The sequence below is a fragment of the Myotis myotis genome, unplaced genomic scaffold, assembly GCF_014108235.1.
Source record: "Myotis myotis isolate mMyoMyo1 unplaced genomic scaffold, mMyoMyo1.p scaffold_m19_p_43, whole genome shotgun sequence".
NCBI lineage: Eukaryota > Metazoa > Chordata > Mammalia > Chiroptera > Vespertilionidae > Myotis > Myotis myotis.
In genome coordinates this window covers 505,339-524,938 of record NW_023416350.1, presented here as the reverse complement: position 1 = coordinate 524,938, position 19,600 = coordinate 505,339, and the positions used below count along the sequence as shown (strand labels likewise).

At 51.1% G+C, this 19,600-nt stretch overlaps 1 protein-coding gene and 1 pseudogene across 1 annotated transcript in view; both read left to right on the top strand.

Moving 5' to 3' along the window:
- Positions 1-7,510: 7,510 nt before the first annotated feature.
- Positions 7,511-9,484, top strand: LOC118655218 (annotated as a pseudogene).
- Positions 9,485-19,165: 9,681 nt separating this feature from the next.
- Positions 19,166-19,600, top strand: part of LOC118655216 (ral guanine nucleotide dissociation stimulator-like) — a 35,791-nt gene continuing 35,356 nt past the window's right edge. The window contains exon 1 of the mRNA XM_036306750.1: positions 19,166-19,193. Within this exon, the coding sequence (XP_036162643.1) occupies positions 19,166-19,193 (28 nt within the window). The remainder of the gene's footprint in view (positions 19,194-19,600) is intronic.

Genomic DNA, 19,600 nt, shown 5'->3' with positions numbered 1-19,600 from the left:
CAGAGTGGGGCAACCAGAGTGAGCCAGGTTGATGGAGTCTCAGATATGGCACCGCCTGCCAGCTCAGAAAAGGAACAATGGTCTCTACCAGCACTTCTGTCTTGGAAAAAAACTGTCCCTCCACCTCTCACCCCAAAATCAGACAATTTCGTTTCTACCCTTTGTGTCCCTGGATTCTTTTAAACTGCTGTCCCAGCACTGGAGCTTAGAGTAGGTGAGTCTGAGTAAGTCCATGTGCAGGCTCTTTAAAAGGAACTGCCTGGGACTCCAGCAGCCCCTGTCTCACTCAGCTTCTATCTCCACTGGTTTTTATAGGCAGAAGTTGTGGGGACTTTTCTTCCTGGCACTGAAACCCTGAGCCAGGGGGCTGATGTGGGGCTTGGGCTCCCTCGCTCCTCAAGGGGGCGCTCTACAGCCGAGATATCCCTCCTGATTTTTATCCACCACATGTGGCTGTGGGACCAGCCTGTCCTGCCCACCCTACCAGTCTCAGTGTGGCTGCTTTAATCCCTTAGTTGTAGGACTTCCATAAAGTTCGGGTTCAGGTGGTTTTGAACGATGGTTGTTCTGTAGTTTAGTTGTAATTTTGATGCGGTTGTGGAAGGAGGCAAGTACTATGTTTACCTATGCTGCCATCTTGACCAGAAATCTAGAAAATTATTCTGATCTACTTTTTAAAAGTGCTGAATAGAACACAATTATTTTTTATATTAACAATAATGAGGTTTTTCAATCATATTTTTTCAAATAATTTCCAGATAATCCTAGGAGCAGAGGTAGTGAGTTAGCAGCCAGAGTTGGTTCTGAACAGGTTGACTCTTTCTAAGCCTGTGAATAGGGAGCACGCTGGCAGCTGGACAAGCTGAGCCAGGGCCTTGGTGTGAACGGGTCCCTCCTCACGGCAAATGAACACACAGGAATAACGGCTGCTTCCCACATAATAGCCAGAATGAGACGTGAAGATCAATGTGACGGAGTTGTCCCTTGTTTAGAACCCTCCTGTGGCTTCCCATTCCTTCCCATTGCAAGGCCTCCCACTCCCGTTGACTCATTTCCATCAGACAGCAGTGGCCTAGTGTGGGGCACAGCGACCCAACCAGCACAGCAAAGAGTCCCCACCCTCTCTGCAGATTACAAAACAAAACGCAACATCGAGTCCAGGGCCCAAGGCCAGAAGTACAGGGAGGGGTGTCCCCAAGCCAAGACCCGGGGAGGTCAGCTGGACAGGGTGTGCAGGGAGATGCTGGGAGCCCTGCCTGCCATCATCTGATTTGATGGCGGCTCTCCCTGTCTCTCCAGGTTACCTGGGAACAGGTGGGGGAGACGTGGGCAGTTCTGAGGTTTGGGGCTGCTCCTGGGAGATCTAGCCCTGTCCCTGCCCTGCTACTTCCAGGCTTTCTCAAAGCTCTTATCCTCTAAACCTTTGTCTCTTTACCCACAGGACCTTCTGTCCCACTCACTGGGCTATGTGAGGGGGAAAGGGAGCAGAGAGATTGCCCACAGAAATCAGTTTAAAAATTCTAGTGAAACCCCTTCACCCAAGTCCTCTGTGGTTGAGTTCTCTCCCAGACGCTGTCTGGGGAAGCCTGGAGGAAGACATAGAGAGGCTCAGGAGCACTCCACCCGGCTCCTCCTCACCTGTGAGAACAAGCGTCTCCACAGAGACCTTACCACCCCCCTGTAAACAGGGCCCTCCCAGCCCTCCAGTCCTCATTATCGGCCTCTGCAGGGCTCTGGCACAGGACTGAGACATTTATGATGATTCATTGTGATGGGTTTTATGTTTATTCTCAGTCTTTACAGAAAGAGAGAGAGAAAGAGAGAGAGAGAGAAAGAGGAAACATAGATGTGAGAGAGACACATTGATTGGTTGCTTTCCCCATGTGGGATCAAACCTGCAACCCAGGTACGTGCCCTTGACTGGGAAGCAAACCCACGACCCTTTGATGCCTGGCCAACCCTCTAACCATTCAGCCACACAGGCCAGGGTGGAGGAGCAGTGGTTTTAGTTTCTATATAGTGCTGCTGATTCAGTAGCATTTAAAATTAAAGTGTAGGAAATGCTCAACTCCAGAAATCATTGGGGACATGCAAATCAGAACCACAAAAATATCACCCCACTGTTAGAACGGCTGTTGTCAGAAAGACAAGAGGTAACACGTGTTGGTGAGAACGTGGAGGAAAGGAAACCCTTGGGCACTGTTGGTGGGATTGTAAATTGGTGCAGCCGCCATGGAAAACAGTATGGAAGTTCCTAAACAACTTAAAAATAGAACTGGCATATGAGCCAGCAATTTCACTTCTGGGTATTTGAAGAAATCAAAAACTCTAATTCAAAAAGATATATATCCTTATGTTTATTGCAACATTATTTACAATAGCACAGATATGTAAACGACCTAAGTGTCCATTGATAGACAATTGAATAGAGAAGAGTGGTGCATATACACAGGAGAGTATTATTCAGTCATAAAAAATGAAATCTTGACATTTGCAACAACATAGATGGTCTTCGAGGACACGATGATAAGTGAACTAAGTTGGACAGAGAGAGACAAATGCGATATGATCTCGCTAATCCTATATAATAAATGCCTAATAAGCAAATTGATCCAATGGCGGAATGACCAGTGGAACAATGGGTCGTTATGACACACACTGACCACCAGGGGGTAGATGCTTAATGCAGGAGCTTCCCCCAGCCCGCAAGCCCCAGGCTGCCAAGGCAGGTGCCAGTGGGGCCCTGCCCCCTCACCCCCCATCACCCGCCAGTCACCCCACAGAGGGAGGCTACCAGCAGCGGCAGCAGTAGGGGGCGGGACTGGCCAGTGAATGGATCGGTGCCACCTCCCATCACCCCACCTGTCCCCTGCTGGAGGCAGCAGTGGCAGCAGGGGAAAGGGCTGGTGAGCGGGCGGTGCCAGGCTGGCCAAGGTGGGTGACAGTGGGGGCCCCCCATTGCCCCGCCGATCGCCCCACAGATTGGCCCTGATCACCGGCCAGGCCTAGGGACCCAACCCATGCATGAATTTCAGGCATCAAGCCTCTAGTCTACACTAATAAAAGAGAAACATGCAAATTGGTGTCACTCTGCTACAACCACCAGCCAATCAGGATGAGTATGCAAATAACCCAACAAAGATGGTGGTTAATTTGCATATGCGGGTGTGGAGGGAAGACTGAAGGTTCTGGCCTCAGCAAAGACTGAAGACGACTGAATACTGAGGACGACTGAAGACTGAAGAGGCTTGGCTTCTCCGCTGCAGCCGGAGTGAAGGCCTGGGTCCTGGGTGCCGGAGGAAAACTGGTGCTGGCAGCCAGGGGAAGGAAGGCCTATTGCACGAATCTCTTCGTGCAAAGGGCCTCTAGTATGTGGAATAAAAATAAAACAACCTCATCGATTCAGAGAACAGATTAGTGGTTGCCAGGGACGGAGGGTGGTAAAAATGGTTGAAGAGAGTGAAATGTAAAAAGGGGAAAAAGTATGGTGCATTACTGAGCAATATTAGAAAAGCTTACTAATGGCTAGTGATTTGTGACCAAAAAAACAAAGACAAAAAACAGCACACAACTCAGTCAAAGAAAAACAAACTCAAATCGGGTGTCAATTATATACATTCTGAAACTAAACAGTGGCAACAGAGCCAGCCCTCAGGCTCTGAAGGGCCTCTGCAGGCCATGTCCAATTTCACCCAGCGGTTCCTGTCCTGGAGTCCAGGGCACTCAGCCTTGGGAAGGGGGGTTCTAATTAGGGGGCCTGGCGGAGTAATGATTTTTTAAAATCCTGACCCGAGGATATTTTTTTCACTGATTTCTAGAGAGAGTGGATGGGACATAGAATGGGTTGTGGTGTGGGGGGGCGGGGGGTGGTGGAGAGATAGAAAAACCTGAGAGAGACATATCAGATGGCTGCCTCCCAAATGCACCCTTACCCAGGCTGGGGAACCAGCAACCGAGGTAGTGCTCTCGAACAGGAACCACACCCATGACACCTTGGTCTGCAGACTGATGCTCTAACCACTAAGCAACCAGCCTGAGTGAGCAGTGATTTTTTAAAGGGAACACCAGAATTTGGGATTAATTTAACATCATGTGAAGTATTGAGCCAGTGGGTGTGGGTGTGTGATAGTAGTTATACCTTCCAGTATTCCTACCAGGTTAGGGTGCTGGTGAACCGGGCCGATGACACTGTCCAGTGTCTGTCTGAGGTGAGAGCTGGCCCAGGGTGGTCTCCACACCCAGGACCCCAAGATGACCAGGGAGGGCCGAGAATCCAGACTTCAATCTGCAAACTCCCCCAGGGCCCTAACAGGGCTTTCCCACTAGCACAGTGGTTCTCAACCTTCTGGTCCTTTAAATACAGTTCCTCATGTTGTGACCCAACCATAAAATTATTTTCCTTGCTACTTCATAACTGTAATGTTGCTACTGTTATGAATCGTCATGTAAATATCTGATATTCAGGATGGTCTTAGGCGACCCCTGTGAAAGGGTCGTTTGACCACCAAAGGGGTTGCGACCCACAGGTTGAGAACCGCTGCACTAGCGTGTCCACAGTCCCATGACAAAGCAATCTGGTTCTCCACTCCTCCCACCAACAGCACGAGAGAATAGAAAGACACTCCTCACATATTTGTGGGAGTTTTAAAGGAAAAAATATGTTTAACTCACAGTAGGCCAGGAGCACATTTGGATTTTGCTATTTTGTTATTGTAACTCCCTGCCCCAAGTAACCTGTTGAGCAGTCAGCTCCACTGTCCTCAAAGACCTTCTCTAAGCCTCACTCATCATCACACTTGACTGGGTGGTTTGTTAAAAAGATGGGAGGAGGCAAAGTACTGGATACTTTTCTCTGCAATTTGTCATCTCACAGAGCAGGGCAAACCACCGTAGGCCCGTGGGCCAGGAGCTGTGGCTACTCACCTCCATCCCATCCCATAAAGGACGCAGTCTTCCTCAGGGCTGTTGACCGTGACATGATGCACCTCTGCTGCTAGTTCAGCAGGGCTGCCGCAACATCCTCACTGTGTCCTAACAGACTGTCTCAGTTTGCCAGGCCTGCCATGGGGTAGAGCCGCAGATTGGGGTGGAAGGTTTCTGAAGTCTCCTGGCCCGGTACCGGGCTCTGTCTTTGTAGAGCTCCAACCAGGACATCACTGAAGGGCTGGTTAACGGGTTCAACGACTCGACCTCCCTCGGTCCGGGGAAGGTGCATCAGGCCACAGACACCATCCAGGGCCGGACTCAGGTGAGAACTGGCCTTGAGGGTCTCTACACCCACAATAACTGATGACCTGGAAGTGCCCAGAACCCAGACTCAATTCTGGGGACCCCCCCGAGGCCCTCTGACGGCTCTCCCTAGAGCAGTGATGGCGAACCTTTTGAGCTCGGCGTGTCAGCATTTTGAAAAACCCTAACTTAACTCTAGTGCCGTGTCACATATAGAAATTTTTTGATATTTTCAACCATAGTAAAACAAAGACTTATATTGTTGATATTTATTTCATATATTTGAATGCCACTTAACAAAGAAAAATCAACCAAAAAAATGAGTTTGCGTGTCACCTCTGACACGCGTGTCATGGGTTCGCCATCACTGCCCTAGAGTGTCCCTCACACCCATGTCAGAGGAATCCAGGCCTCCCCTCCTCCCTCCAGTTACATGGGAGAGTAGAAAGACACTCCTCACGTATTTTTAAAAATATTAGAGTGAAATAATATTGTTTCACTTCACAGTAGACCAGAAGCACGTTTGCCTATCTGTTTGTGTTGTTTAAACTACCCTTGCCAGGATCCTGTGGAGCACTCAGCTCCACTGTCCTTGCAGACCTGGTCCAATAGCGGGGGTCCTTCACCCAGCGATGTGGCCTTTCAGTGCTGATGGACATGGGCCTAATGCAGTTCAGCTGCCATGTCAGCAGTGCTGCCCGGAACACTGAAGTGTGTCAGAATGGACTGTGTTAGGTTGCTTGCTTGCGTTGCCATAACATAGGGCCACACTGGGTGGTGGTAACAGCAGACATTCATTTTCTCACAATTCCAGAGGCTAGAAGTGCGAGATGGTGCTGTCAGCGGGGCTGGTATCGCCTGAGGGGGTCGCTCCTCAGCTTGTAGATGGCTGTCTTCTCTCTGTGTGTCACATGGACTCCCCTCTGCACTGCCACGTGTGCTCCCCTCCTCTTCTCAGGACACTGGTCAGATCAGATGAAGACCCACACCACTGAATTCACGTCACCTGAATGACTTGCTAAAAGACTAAAACTCAAATGCAGACACATAGTGAAGTTCTAGGGGTCCCAAAGTCATGGAATTGGGGGGACACATTCAGATCACAACATGTACCACCCCCTCTGAGGTGAGCATGACCTGTCCGTGGGAAGATGGGTGGAGTTGACGCATCTAGAGCCCACTGAGGCACAGTGGGAAGGTGAGTGGACTGCAGTTGGGGAAGATGATTGGGGGAGTGGGGCAGGGGTGTTTCAGGGGCCAGAATTCCCTCTGGAGATGGACGCCCGCTGTTGGTGGAAGGACGAGCACATGTAAAATTTGAACGGCTGCAGGCAGATTCCAAACCCAAAGGGCTGTGGCAGGGACGTTGCCAACGGCAGTTTCTGATGATGGCTGCTGCCTTGCTCCCAGCCTGGCCCGGGAAATCTCACTCATTGAAATTTTCACCTGTCTGATGTCAGGCTGTCCAAGGCAAGCACAGTGTTCCTTCATTGGCAATTGCCTCACAGGGACACTGAGTCACCTGTCACTTTATACCCACCACATGGATTTGCTCCCTCTCGAGTCCTCTGTTCAGATTCATGCTGATAATGACATTTCTCCAGTCTGGAGTCTGCAGGCATTTGCCCCTTTGCAGAATCTGGGATCCTCACAATGAGGGTCTTAAAATGCCCTTTAATATAAAAGGATGAAACAAAAGGGTCTTTTTTGAAGTCAGTGGTTTTCATAGGCCCTGTCTACCGTGTGCACTGTCCCCACACAAGGGATGGGCAAGGTTCCCAGCCCCTTTCCATTCATGTTGGGAGCAGATAAGTCTCAGGTAGCTGAGAGGGGAATGGCATGCAGGACAGTTCCTAGTTCTGACCTGCATGCCCTTGAGCAGACATGTGACATCCGTAAGCCTCTGTGTTCTCATCTCTATAATGGGGATGTTTCCTGAGGCCTCATAGGGTCAATGCTCATCATATGAACTGTGAATACAGGAGGTTTGTTGTTCCTCAGCCAAAACACACAAGCAAACAAGAAACATGCCCAGCAGGTCACAATTGTGTGAACATCCCCCATCCACCGAACTTAAGTGGAACTTTGAAAACCTAGAACCTCATTCAGCCGGGGCCCTCCTGTTCCTCCTCTTGCGCACGTCCCTGAGGGCCTGGGACTCCTGTGTGAGCTCCAGACCTCCATCCTCCTGGGATTCACGGTGATGCCGCTGACTGGATGTCCCTCCTTGCCCCCTCAGTGTGCAGCTGAGTTCACTCTGACACTGTGTGAGGCCCACAGGATGCGAGCCCTGCAGAAAGGCACATTGGAGAAGGTGGCGGAGTCCCTGGTACCAGCTTTCCCGGCTGGCAACATCCCCCACATTTGCACCCTGTGCCCACCCACCCGGCCTTCTCCAGAGCCCAAAGGTTCCTGGACGAGCTGTTAACTAGGTGAGCACGGTCCCCTCTTCAGCACAGTGGGGACTCTGACCACTGCTAGCTGTGGGTCTTGACAATGACAACCTCATAGGGCTGTGGTAGGCACTGCTGTGGGACCAGCCATGGCAGGGCCTACCTGCCGCCGGCTCTGCAGAAAGGGCTGCCGGGCCAGCTGTGGTTGTTCCTGTCAATTATGTCTCTCTGTCCCATGGAAAGTCCCCTGACTCTCCCATCAGCGGCCTGTGGCATCTGAGTGTGGAAAAGCACATGGGAACAACCTGTCAAGCAGTGAGAGATGTCACCTCGCTGACCGTGTCCTGGTCCTTGGTGGAGCCACATGGGGGATGGCAGGGGAGAGCAGGGCCCCAGGCCCACTCAGATGCACTTGACAACGTGCATTCAGCTCCTACTACAGGCAGGCACTTTTGGAGACACTTAGCCTGACTCAAGGAATGAAGCAGACACAATCTCTGGCCTCAGTTCTAGTCAGTGAATCAGACAGTCACACTGTCCATCATTCGTAGGTCCTGTCTACCGTCCATCAGAGCCAATGCCATCAAGATGTTTTCCACATCTGAAGGGACACCTCCTCATAATGACCGGGGAGACACACTGCAGGAGCAATTAGCAAAGTGAGTGGTCTGTGGGTGCAGAAGGAGGGTTTCCTGTGTTAGCAGAGTTGGGGCTTAGGTTGGGCAGGGCCTGGCAGAACCCTGATCTTACACATCTTCTGATTCCCAAGGGAGGCCTGAGCTCTGGTGGCTCCCCTGCAAGGAGACATGAGTCAAAGAGGACAGTGGGTGTGGTCCCTGGCCTTGGAGACCCAGAGGGGACGCTGGGCTGAGTTGTGCCTCAGAGTCCCCTCCCCCCCAACAGACCCACCCCGCTCTGCCTGCCCCTCTCCACATCCATCTTCCCCTGACCACCGTGGCCAGGCTCAGAACAGGACTGTGGTGAGCAGGCTGCTCACAAGTCTGTCTCAGTCCTCAGCCCAGATGCCCAGGGCCTGGAGGGTGGGGGTGGGCAGTGCACTGGACCTTCAGGAGAGCTGCCAGTGGGAAGAAGAGTCTCACACAGACTCCGTGTTGAACCTGCTGGATCCTACACCTGTACCACCAGGACAGCCACACAGGGGCCGGGGTTGGCTTGGGGCTGTGCGCTGGAAGGGGAGTGGCCTGCACAGAGGCTCAGTCCCAAACAAGGGTGCCATGGCAGGGCAGAGTGGAAGACCAGCACTCTGACTCTGCTGCCCACCTGCCTCTCCCCAGGGCCACCGCTTCTATGATGGGAACCTGGCCGGACCAGGCACAATATTTGGGCCAGCCCCTCCTTTCCCCCTGGTTCATCGTGAAGCAGGCCTTGGTGCTGCACAGCCGCCCTGCGCCACACCCGGTGGGCCTCGTCAGAAGTCTTTGGGTGGAGCTGGCGCATCTAGAGCCCACTGAGGCACAGGGGGAAGGTGAGGGGACTGCAGTCGGGGAAGATGATTGGGGGAGTGGGGCAGGGGGCAGGGGTGTTTCAGGGGCCAGACTTCCCTAAAAGGCAGTCACATCTTTCCTGTCTGTGGAAATGCACGGGAAAGTGAGGCATGTGTGAGAACCTGTCTCTTTAACCTGCTCCAGAACCACCTCCAGAGCTCAAGCGCACTCCAGAGCCGGAGGAAGGGCCTGCTCCTGGGCTAGAGCCTGGTCCAGCTGTGGTGGTGCTGGAGCCATCGGGACCACCAGCTCTGATCCGAATCCCAACAGCAGAGCCAGCTCCACCCCCAACAACTGACTACCCCAGGGCTGGGACTCCTAAGCACCTTATAAGGGAGGAGAAGGTTAACATCCTGACCTTCCCTCCAAGACTGGTGGCCGAGCAACTGACAGCAATGGATGTGGTGAGTCTGGGGCTCTCAGGGGGGGTGGGACAGGCTTTCCCTCTGCCCTTGGCCGTCCCGACCTGCCTTTCCCTGATCCCAACTCCTGTGATCTTGATGCCAATCTCAGCTCCAACACTTTACCACCCATGGGTCCTGGGCAACGTTCTCAACCCCCAGCCTTTGCTGTCCACCTGTGGACAGTGGAGGTGGGCACCCCAGGCCCTGCTGCACAGAGTGGCTGTGCTGATTCAATGAGGGAGACTAGACAGAAAGCTGGGTGGGACCTGGCCTGTTTTGTGGGGAGGGGCGCTCACTGCGTGCAGCCAGATCCATGGGTTGTCCATCCATGTGCCCATGAGGCTCAGCGGCCTCAGAACTTATTAGGCCCCTGATGTGTGTTTAACTACAAGGGAGACAAACAGTTTTGGTTGTAGCTGCCACAGGGGAATGTGCACTGAATGGGGATTCAGACCAGAGGGCTGTCAGATGCTGGAAGATGCTCCCTGGGGGTGCGCAGACTTGAGCCACTTCCTGGAGCTTGGAGTAAGTGAGGATGGGCTGGGGGAAGATACTCCTGTCCCTTCCCCACCAGTCTTGGGTCCTTGGTCATCCAGTGCTGGGTGCCCACGGTGGACAGAGACTGAATCCCATGGACTCCAAGGCTCAGGCACATCCTCAGCTTCCTGAGCTTCAGTCTTGTCTAGTGAACCCTTCAGGAGACAGGGGAGCCTGAGCTGGGGAGTGGCAGGGCTGGTGACACTCCCCGTTCTCCCCAGGAGCTCTTCAAGAAGGTGCTGCCCCACCAGTGCCTGGGCTCCGTCTGGTCCCAGAGGAGGAAGCCTGGCAAGGAGCACGTGGCCTCCACTGTCAGTGCTACCGTCAGACAGTGCAATCATGTGGCCACCTGTGTGATCACCACCTGCCTTGGGGACTCAAGCATGATGGCCCAGGACAGGGCCAAAGTGGTGGCGCACTGGATGAAGGTGGCCAAGGTATGTTAGGGGAGGTCCAATAGCATCCCTATTCAGAGCTTTGAAAAATTCCTCTTCTGCTAGGTCAGCTCTCAGGACTGAGACTTGGGTCAGAGCCTCAGCACTACCTCCAGGTCCTCTCTGTCAGGGGTACATGGACTCTGACTCCCAGGTCTTGGTGTTGGGAGGCTCGCTTCCTACTTGGCCCCTTCCTTGGGTTGAACTGGGATCCTCCTCGCTCTGAGAGTTGGTCTTTGGGTGCTAAACATACCCACCCTGAGCATCTGTCCCAGCATGAATGGGTGTCATTCAAGGGGGATTGAAGCTACAACTGCAGCTCCCACCTCACAGCCCATGTCTCCCCTTCCCCATGGGGGGAAGAAGCCTAAGGAACTTCTCCTCTCTGCATGCCATCCTGGCCGCTCTGCAGAGCGTGTCATTCCATGGTCTGAGGAATACGTGGGGGAAAGTTTCCTGGGAGGCAGCCAACCCTGGGGACAGGGACTGGGCTGATGGTCGGGGTCTCTAAGTCTCCCTGGGACCTCAGGCCACTAGCTCTGCTTCAGGAGTCAGTTTCCTCAAGTGTCAGAGACAGCACTGAGCCAAATGGGAGATTTTCAAGTTTTCCCAGCAGCAGAACCCTATGCCCTGTTGATATCCAAACTGGTCAAAACTGCTGCTCCATAGATATGTGAAGGGGGCCCATGTGACCAACATGAGAGCCCTGCCCCAGTCCCACAGAAACCTTCCCGCTCAGAGGAACCCTGTGACAACCCTCACCAGGGCAGTTTGAGCATGACATTGTCAAAAGGAATTTGTCCTTAACCCGCCTCCCCCATCTTTCCTAAACATGTCTTTCCTCTTTCCCTCCACTCAGGAAGCGGGCACTGACAATGAAAAAACTCTGCAGGAAGGACAACATCCTGAGCAGGGAACAGTTCATCAAGGTAGAGGGAGCCTGGAGGTCTGCAGAGAGGAGGGCACGAGGGAAGGGGGGACTGCACAGGATGTGGCTGTGGTAGTTTGTCACTTGAAGATTCTCTGAAAATGTTCACTATCTCGGTCCCAATTATAAGAAAGAGGGATCTGTTTGGTCCATGGGCAGGTGGGTGGGCAGTTTCAGGGGCAGGGGGCCCGGGTCATGGCACACGGGTTGGTGGCCGGGCTGTTCCAGGACAGGGTGCAGAGCTCGCACATTGAGCAGGTCCCTGGCTTCCATGCAGGCCCCTCCCAATTGCACTTTGCTTCTTCTAGGCTGTAGGGTGAATGGGAGGGTGGGGGGAGGTTTCTTCCCCAAATCAGCCCACCCTGTCCTCAGGATGCCAGGGCCCTGCTGCCACTTGTGTCTTCTCCACACCTGCAAGGGGAGTGCCTCCTGCCTGTCCCAGGGATGGGGATTGCCCCAGGCCAGGGGAACAAAAGGGTTGCTTGGCCTCAGGTCCCACTGTCTGGACCAGAGACAGAGGGGTGTGCTCTCTGAGACTTCCCACTGCGCCCCTAGAGCACTCCCTGCCAATCAGTCTGCTTGTGATTTACACAGATGGGTGATCACCCATGTTATAGGCCTCACAGGGTGGTCATGAGTTCAGGACAGAACAGGACAGTGCAGAGCTCCCTGCCCTGTGCCACCTGGAGGGCTGAGGGTGAGAACATTGATGACAGGAATGACACTGAGTCCTCAGGAGAACCTGTGAGCTCAGTGGAGGTCTACCACTTTCCAAAGGAGGGAACGGGTCAAGGAGGCCAGGCCCAGGCCTAAGGTCATACACACCGAGTGAGCGTTGTAGCTGGGAGTCGTCCAGAAGCAGAGCATGCTGGATTCCGGGTGGCACTGGTAGCAGCTGACTTGGGTCAGAGGGCCAGGGTGTGAGGCCAGGGCTGGTGGGGAAATGGGGTGAGGTGAGCATGACCTCAGTGACCCTGTCCACCACCGTGGCAGAAGCAGCCTTCCGGGTATGCCACTCTGATGTTCCATGTCCCTGGATCCAAGCCCAGGCTGCCCAAGAAGGTGAGTGAGCCTGTCTGAGGGGTGCTCCAGGGTCAGTAAAGGGGGCTCTGTCCTCCCAGCTGGAGGCCTCCAAGTCAAGAGAGGGAGGCTTTCCTCCTCCAGCCCTACCTCCTGTGCCCACAGAACCTGAAACCCTCCCTTAGAAATGACCAAGAGGAGGGCCTGGGGGAGGTGCCTGCAGGCTGGATATTGGGGTGGGTCTGGCCCAGGACCGCTGACCCAGTGATTTGCCCAGACGTGGTCCTGGGAGCTGATCAAGAGGAGTTCCTGGAGAGTGAGGGAAGGGACAATTGAGTGGAGGGCCTAAGGGACCTGGGCTGCTCCACATGGGAACCCTGGGTGGCCAGGAGGCTGAGGGTGGAGGCTTTTAGGAGAGAGCCCGTGGGGCACCTGCGAGCAGGGGCTCATCCTATCTCACCCTGTTTGTCCAGTGTGTTCCCTTCCTGGGAGAATACCTCAAAGATCACATGGTGATGGACACCAGAATGGAGAATGATCTGGAGGTGGGTGACCTGGGGCCTGACTGGGGTGACCAGGATTGACCTTGGGGACAGAGAGCCCCCATACTGAGCTGTGAGTTCTCAGCACAGCCTTCTCCTTGGAGCTGGAGTGACAGGCCCATCATAGTCATCCGTGTCCCTGCTCCTTTGGACCCCAGAGCCTGGCCTTGATCCATGTCCTGCCTTTTCTTGTTTCCTGTTCCCTCCTGGGACCTGGTGGTCGTGCACCTTGAGAATGGTGGGCATAGTGGTCCAGTCCTAGCCAGGGGGTTCTTTCTGATGGACCTTGGCTGTCTGTCTTCCAGGGGAATCAGATCAACTTAGAAGAAAGGATAAGGTTAAACGCTGTGGCACAGCCTGTGGGGCAGGGGACGTAGTGAGAATCATAGTCGCCCTGGCCAGCACACTCTGGGGCTCCATCCCCTGCATCTTCCATTTATTGGGAGGGTTTGATAACAGAAGTGGGAGACCCCTCCAGTTGGTGTTTGGGGGTAGGGGCATGAAATCAAGGATAATCTCTTGGAGGAAGGGCTGTTAATGCCCATCTCTGAGCACAGGAAGGGCCTGGATGGAATTAGGGAGAAGGAGGGTGCCCCTGTGTGCAAAGACCCAGGATCAAGCACCCGTTCCACTCTTTACCCCCATTTGGGCGGTGTGTGCATCCTCTCCTTCTCTCTTGCCTCAGGTGCAGAGAGTTTTGGAAGAGATAGTGGTTCTTCAGGAGGCTGCCCAGAAATACAAAATAGAGCCTGAGGAGCAATTCCAGGCCTGGCTCTGGCACCTGAAGTGGCTCAGTGAAACTGAGAGGTGAGGCCAGGCAGCAGTTGGGCAAGGGCAGGGCTGGACTCTTTCTGGTGGTTGGACCAGGGAACTTGTGTCCATGGTTCCCTGATCCACCCTGCTCCCCAGACCTTGCTGTGTAGCAATTGCTGGGGCTCTTGACACTGGGAGGGACACCTGAGGTTGGGAGCTCACAAGTGCCACTCTCTCCTGCAGCTACATCCGGTCCTGCCAGCTGAAGCCACAATCCTAGGTGGCCAGGGGAATACTCACAGAAGAAAGTCAATGAATGATTGACTGCAGATGTGGAAATTATTCTCATCATAATCTCTATTTTTTAGACTAAGAAATAACTATACAAATATTTATATTTATCTTTTCAGATATCCTAATAATACATGTAAATATACCTTTACCCATAGCTATTAGTAATTTTTGTTATGTTTATGTTTTGTAAGTTTTAATAATATTAGTTATTTCTGAAAAATAATATCTTCTAGTATCTTTTCTCCTGCTTCGTCATAAATTGTATAATTTGGCTGTAGTTAATGGACTTAAAATGATTTTGTTTTCTACTTTATAAATAATTCTTTGATGATCATTGCTGTCTAGATACCTCTGAACATTTATTTTGAATCAATTCCTGCAAATAAAATTTGTTTCAAAAATACACATTTTAAATTTTAGTATGTGTCCATTTTGAATTATATGATCAAATTCCCTTGGAATTTTGTTTGGGATTTCATCAGATTTGTAGATTGGGTTAAGAGGAATTCATTCCCTGGTTCCTTTATCAGGTATGTATTGAGCGCTTCCTGTGGGTCAGGCACTAGAAGTGCAGCGCTCAACCCAAAGAGCTTGTCATATGGCATGTTTGCGTGAAAGAGTCAAACCAGCTGGCACATGCATAACCTGAAGTCAGGATGTGCTGGGTGCTCTGAACTAAAGGTAAAACAGAGAGAGACAAATGGTGAGGAGGTGATGTTGTGTAGGATGATATGAAGGTTTGTGGGATCGAGGTGATAGTTGAGGCTGCTTTGGGATATGCATAGATGACCAGCAAAATGTAAACATACCAGCTCAGCCCCTAGTTTGGGCTCTGGTTCCATAGTGCTCTTGGTGGCTCCTGATCTGAGGGAGAAAGTGTATCCAGCCTCATTCCTCACAGAAGGGAGGACAAAGCACGCAGCCCCTGGCCTCTCTGGACCCTTTACCGTGAATTAACCTTTCATTGTGGGGCCTATTCTTACTTCACTGCTGTGGCTCCAGTGTGTCCTCTTCCTGTAACAAACTGTAGGCAGCAGGTATCCCTGTTTACCTGGCCCTGAGTTATACAAGGGCAGTGCACACTGTGTTTAATTCCAAATTCTAAATGGGCCGCCTGACCTGCAACGGAGCCATCCACCTGTCTGCCCAGTTCGTGGTCCCACACACTGAATGGGTCTCTCCCAGGCATCATCTGTTTTTCCCAGGAAACTACAATTGCTTGTGCTTCCCTTGAGAGTTAGGGCATTTGAGTTGGCTCTCCTATAAGCACCACCCGAGCCCCCAGCACCCTGCTTGGCTCTTATATTTCCATCATGCTGCTCCCACACTGCATGGAGGACAAGAGGTCTGAGAGCTTAGAATCTGTAGTGTTGGAAGGTCATTACGTGGTACTGAACTAAGAATTATGACTAAGATAGAGAGAAGGGGGTGCCAGTGATGCAGGTGCTGAAATCATCACAGATGAGAGAGGGACCTAAGGGTCTATGGTGACCACAGCCAGCAGGGCTGGGACAGTCTAAGAACATAACTGACCCTCTGTTGTCCTCCATCTCCTGGGCAGTGACATGGGGGGAGACCATCCCCTGCTGCAGGCCTCACAAGGTGGTCATGAGTTCAGGGCAGGAAAGAACTGTGCAGAGCTCCCTGCCTGTCCCCCCTGGAGGGCTGAGGGTGAGAACATTGATGACAGTAATGACACCGAGTCCTCAGGAGAACCTGTGAGCTAGGCGGAGGTCTCCCACTTTTCAAGGTGAGAACGGGTCAGGGAGGCCAGGCCCAGGCCCAAGGTCATCCACAGTGAGTGAGCGCTGTAGCTGGGAGCCGTCCAGAATCAGAGCATGCTGGAGTCGGGGTGGGACTGGTACCAGCTGACTTGGGTCAGATGTCCAGGGTATGGGGTCAGGTGTGGTGGGGGGAATGGGGAGAGGTGAGCATGACCTCAATGACCCTGTCCTCCACTCAAGGGTGTACAGTCCTCAGATTTGAACTCTGATACTGAACATCCAAGTATCCAAAAAGAGGCTGCAGAAGAAGGTGAGGGAGCCTACCTGGGAGGGACACTCCAGGGTCAGAGGAGAGGGGGCTCTGTCCTCCCAGCTGGAGGCCTCCAACTCAAGAGAGAGAGGCCTTCCTCCTCCATTCCCGCCTCCTGTTTCCCCAGAACCTGAAACCCTCCCTTAGAAATGACCAAGGGGAGAGCTTGGAAGAGGTGGGTGCAGGATGCATAAGGGGTTGGGGCTGGCCTGGGACCACTGACCCTGTGATTTGCCCAAAGGAGTCCTGGGGGGTGATTATGAGGAGTCTTGGAGAGTCAGGGAAGGCACAATTGAGGGGACTGCCTGAGGGTTCTGGGCTGCTCTCCATGGGAACCCTGGGGTGGCCAGGAGGCTGAGGGTGGGAGGTTTTCTGGGGAGGGCTGTGGGTTGCCTGAGGGCAGGGGCTCATCCTGCCCTCACCTTGTTTGCCCAGTGTGTTCCCTTCCTTGGCAAATTTCTGACTGAGCTGTAGATGTTGGACTCTAGAATGGAGGATTATCTGGAGGTGCGTGACTTAGGGCTGACCTGGGGTGACCAAGATTGACCTTTGGGGACACAGAGCCCTCGTATGGAACCTTCAGTTCTTGGCAAAGCCGCCCCTGGGACTTGGTGCAACATGTCCATCAAAGTGATCTGTCCCCTTCCTCTGCAGCCCAGACCTGGCCTAGATCCAAGTCCTGTCTTTCCCTGTTTTCTGCCCTCTTCTGGACCTGGTGGTAGTGCAACATGAGAAGGGTGGGCATAGGGGGCTAGTCCAGGCCAGGGGGCTCTTTCTGATGGACTTGGGGGAGGGGCGTGACAACCAGAACAGCCCTGGCCACCACACTCCATCCCCTGCATCTTCCATTTATTGGGAGAGCTTGATAACAGAAGTGGGAGAGCATGCCAATTGGTGTCTGCCGGTAGGGGATGGCATCATGGATAATATCCTGGAAGAAAGGTCGTTGATGCCCATCTCTGAGCACAGGTAATGCCTGGATGGAATTAGAGGGAAGAAGGATGCCCATTTGTGCAAACCCAGAGCCAGGCCCCTGCCCTACCCCTCACCCCAACTCAGGCAGTGTCTGTATTTTCTTTTTTCCAAATAAAAATAGGTTTTATCATTATAAAAATAATTCGTGATTATAGGTAGGAAAGAGAAAGGTTTAAAATAAGTGAAAATCACCTACATACTAAATTGAAAATAATTATACATACTTTTATATATCTTTTCAGATATTCTAAACATATGTAAATATACACTCCACAATTTAAAAGCATGTTATATTTCTGTTTGATAATATGTTCTACTTCCCATATGAAAAATATTTCTCCCTGGCCGGTGTGGCAATGTGGTTGTGTTATCGGGAAATCCCCAGTTGGTCTCAGGCTGCCTGTTGCTGTGTCCAATAATGAAGGAAGCGTTCAACCATATTACTCGTCTATATGGGCTAGCCAACCAAGAAGACAGGGCACTTATAAGCATCAAATCCTGTCTCCCCAGCAAGGCACAAGGGACAGGATTATACAGAAAAAGGGGCTAGGGTGAGGCAGCCTTGGGGATGTGTTAATGTCAACTATTGTCCTTTAGTTATCAGGTGATGAGATGATGTTGCTGAGATAATGCCCTGAGTCCTGGGGGTTCGGTCTGACCCTGCTTATGGGTTCTGCTTGCTGGATTCACAGTTGAGTCACCTCCTCAATCACTTTGCACAGGCCTTGAAAAGGAAACTTAAATAAAAACTTAACCCCTTATTCATATATGAGAAACTTAACTCGCTATTCACATAAGTACATGTGTTCTAAGATTTAAAATAATGATTACTTTTCAGATTAATTCCAGTGCTCAATCTATCAGATTATAGGTCCCCACCCCTCCCACCCCCCTCCGTCAGTTTTTTCCCCTCTAAATAGGTAAATTGCTTGATATCTATTAACCTTATACTATACTAAATTTTATTTTTAAATTCGTTATATCGCTATAGTGCCAGTAATTTCACCCCTGCTACATGGTGATTACCCCTTTTAAGTCTGATGACTGGAAAAGAACCAAACAAGTTCTGTATGAGTTTACTTTAGATTCATTTATCTGATTAATTATTGAGTATACCTATAATTTCCTTTTAATATTTCTCTTCAACTTTCACAAACCTTTCTTTACAAATCTTACAACTTTCAGAAGCAACCAGCTTTAGAACCCACTTTCTCTTGCCTTGAAAATGCATCTCTATACTCTATGCCTTCTATTACACCAAAACTACACATTCTTTCCAAACAGAATTAAAGTTCAGTTCTCCATAGGTTCCTCCATTGCCAGCTTCAGAGCAGTGAGAGTGGTCAGAAGTATGTCACAGGGTTCCATCGACTTCTCTTCCAGTTGGCCCATCCTTCTTGCTCTGCTTATGTCTGTCTAACTGCCTACCACATCCCCCCTCAAGGATCTTAGCTCTGAATTATTTCAGGGAAAGGGGATGTCGGATTTCTTCTGAAACTACTTCCTGCTGAGTAGGGTTGAAGGTTTCTCTCAGAGCCAAGAGATCCTTGCTCTCTGTCAGAGGGACGATGAGGCCTGGGCACAGAAGGAGGTGGCAATGGTGCCTAGAGATGGTATTCCCTAGGTGCAAGTAGGGCTTGCAACCTGGTGGAGACAATTAGTATTATAAAATGTCATATTATTGGGCAAAAGTTAGAACAGCAAGAATGATGACAAATGGCCTGTGGAAGAAAAAACATATTCATTCTAATAATTTCCTGTTGAAACACAATTTTTCTTTTTAAAATCACTCTCATTTTTATTAAAGAGCCAAATTAAGACCAATTTATTTACTGTATTAAGTCTAGTTATAATTTGGCCCGATTGTTTGCATAAGGACAACAAGAATAACGGTTGATCACATAGGTTATTTTTTTAAAAAAAATGCTTTGCTGGAATCTCATGAGAAAGTTTATACCCAGGGCAAAGAAGCCAAGCCACACAGTTGCCATGAGGCTTTGCCTACAATACCTATAGGTTTGGGTATATTCCTCAAGTTTTTGAGGTCCCGACAGGTATCTTGAGGTTCCTTTCATGCCATCTCTCAGGAAAGTAGCCTTTGTTCCTTACCTGGAAAGATGACCATGAACCACGTGACCAAGCAAGGTACCAGGCTATTTATCCAAGGGGCTTATCAGCTTCAAAGTCAATCTTCATTCTTTGAAGAATGAAGCGGTTCTCAACTTGTGGGTCGTGACCCCTTTGGGGGTTGAACGACCCTTTCATAGGGGTCGCCTAAGACCATCGGAAAACACATATATAATTACATATTGTTTTTGTAATTAATCACTATGCTTTAATTATGTTCAATTTGTAACAGTGAAATTGGGGGTCACCACAACATGAGGAACTGTATTAAAGGGTCGCGGCATTAGGAAGGTTGAGAAGCACTGCTTTAGAGGTTTCTGGTGACATCCAGAGTCTGGCATGTCTCTCTCAGACATGACATTCCAGTAAAGTTTTGGGTAATAAAACCGCAATTAGAAACTGACTTATGTCCTGTTATAAAGAAA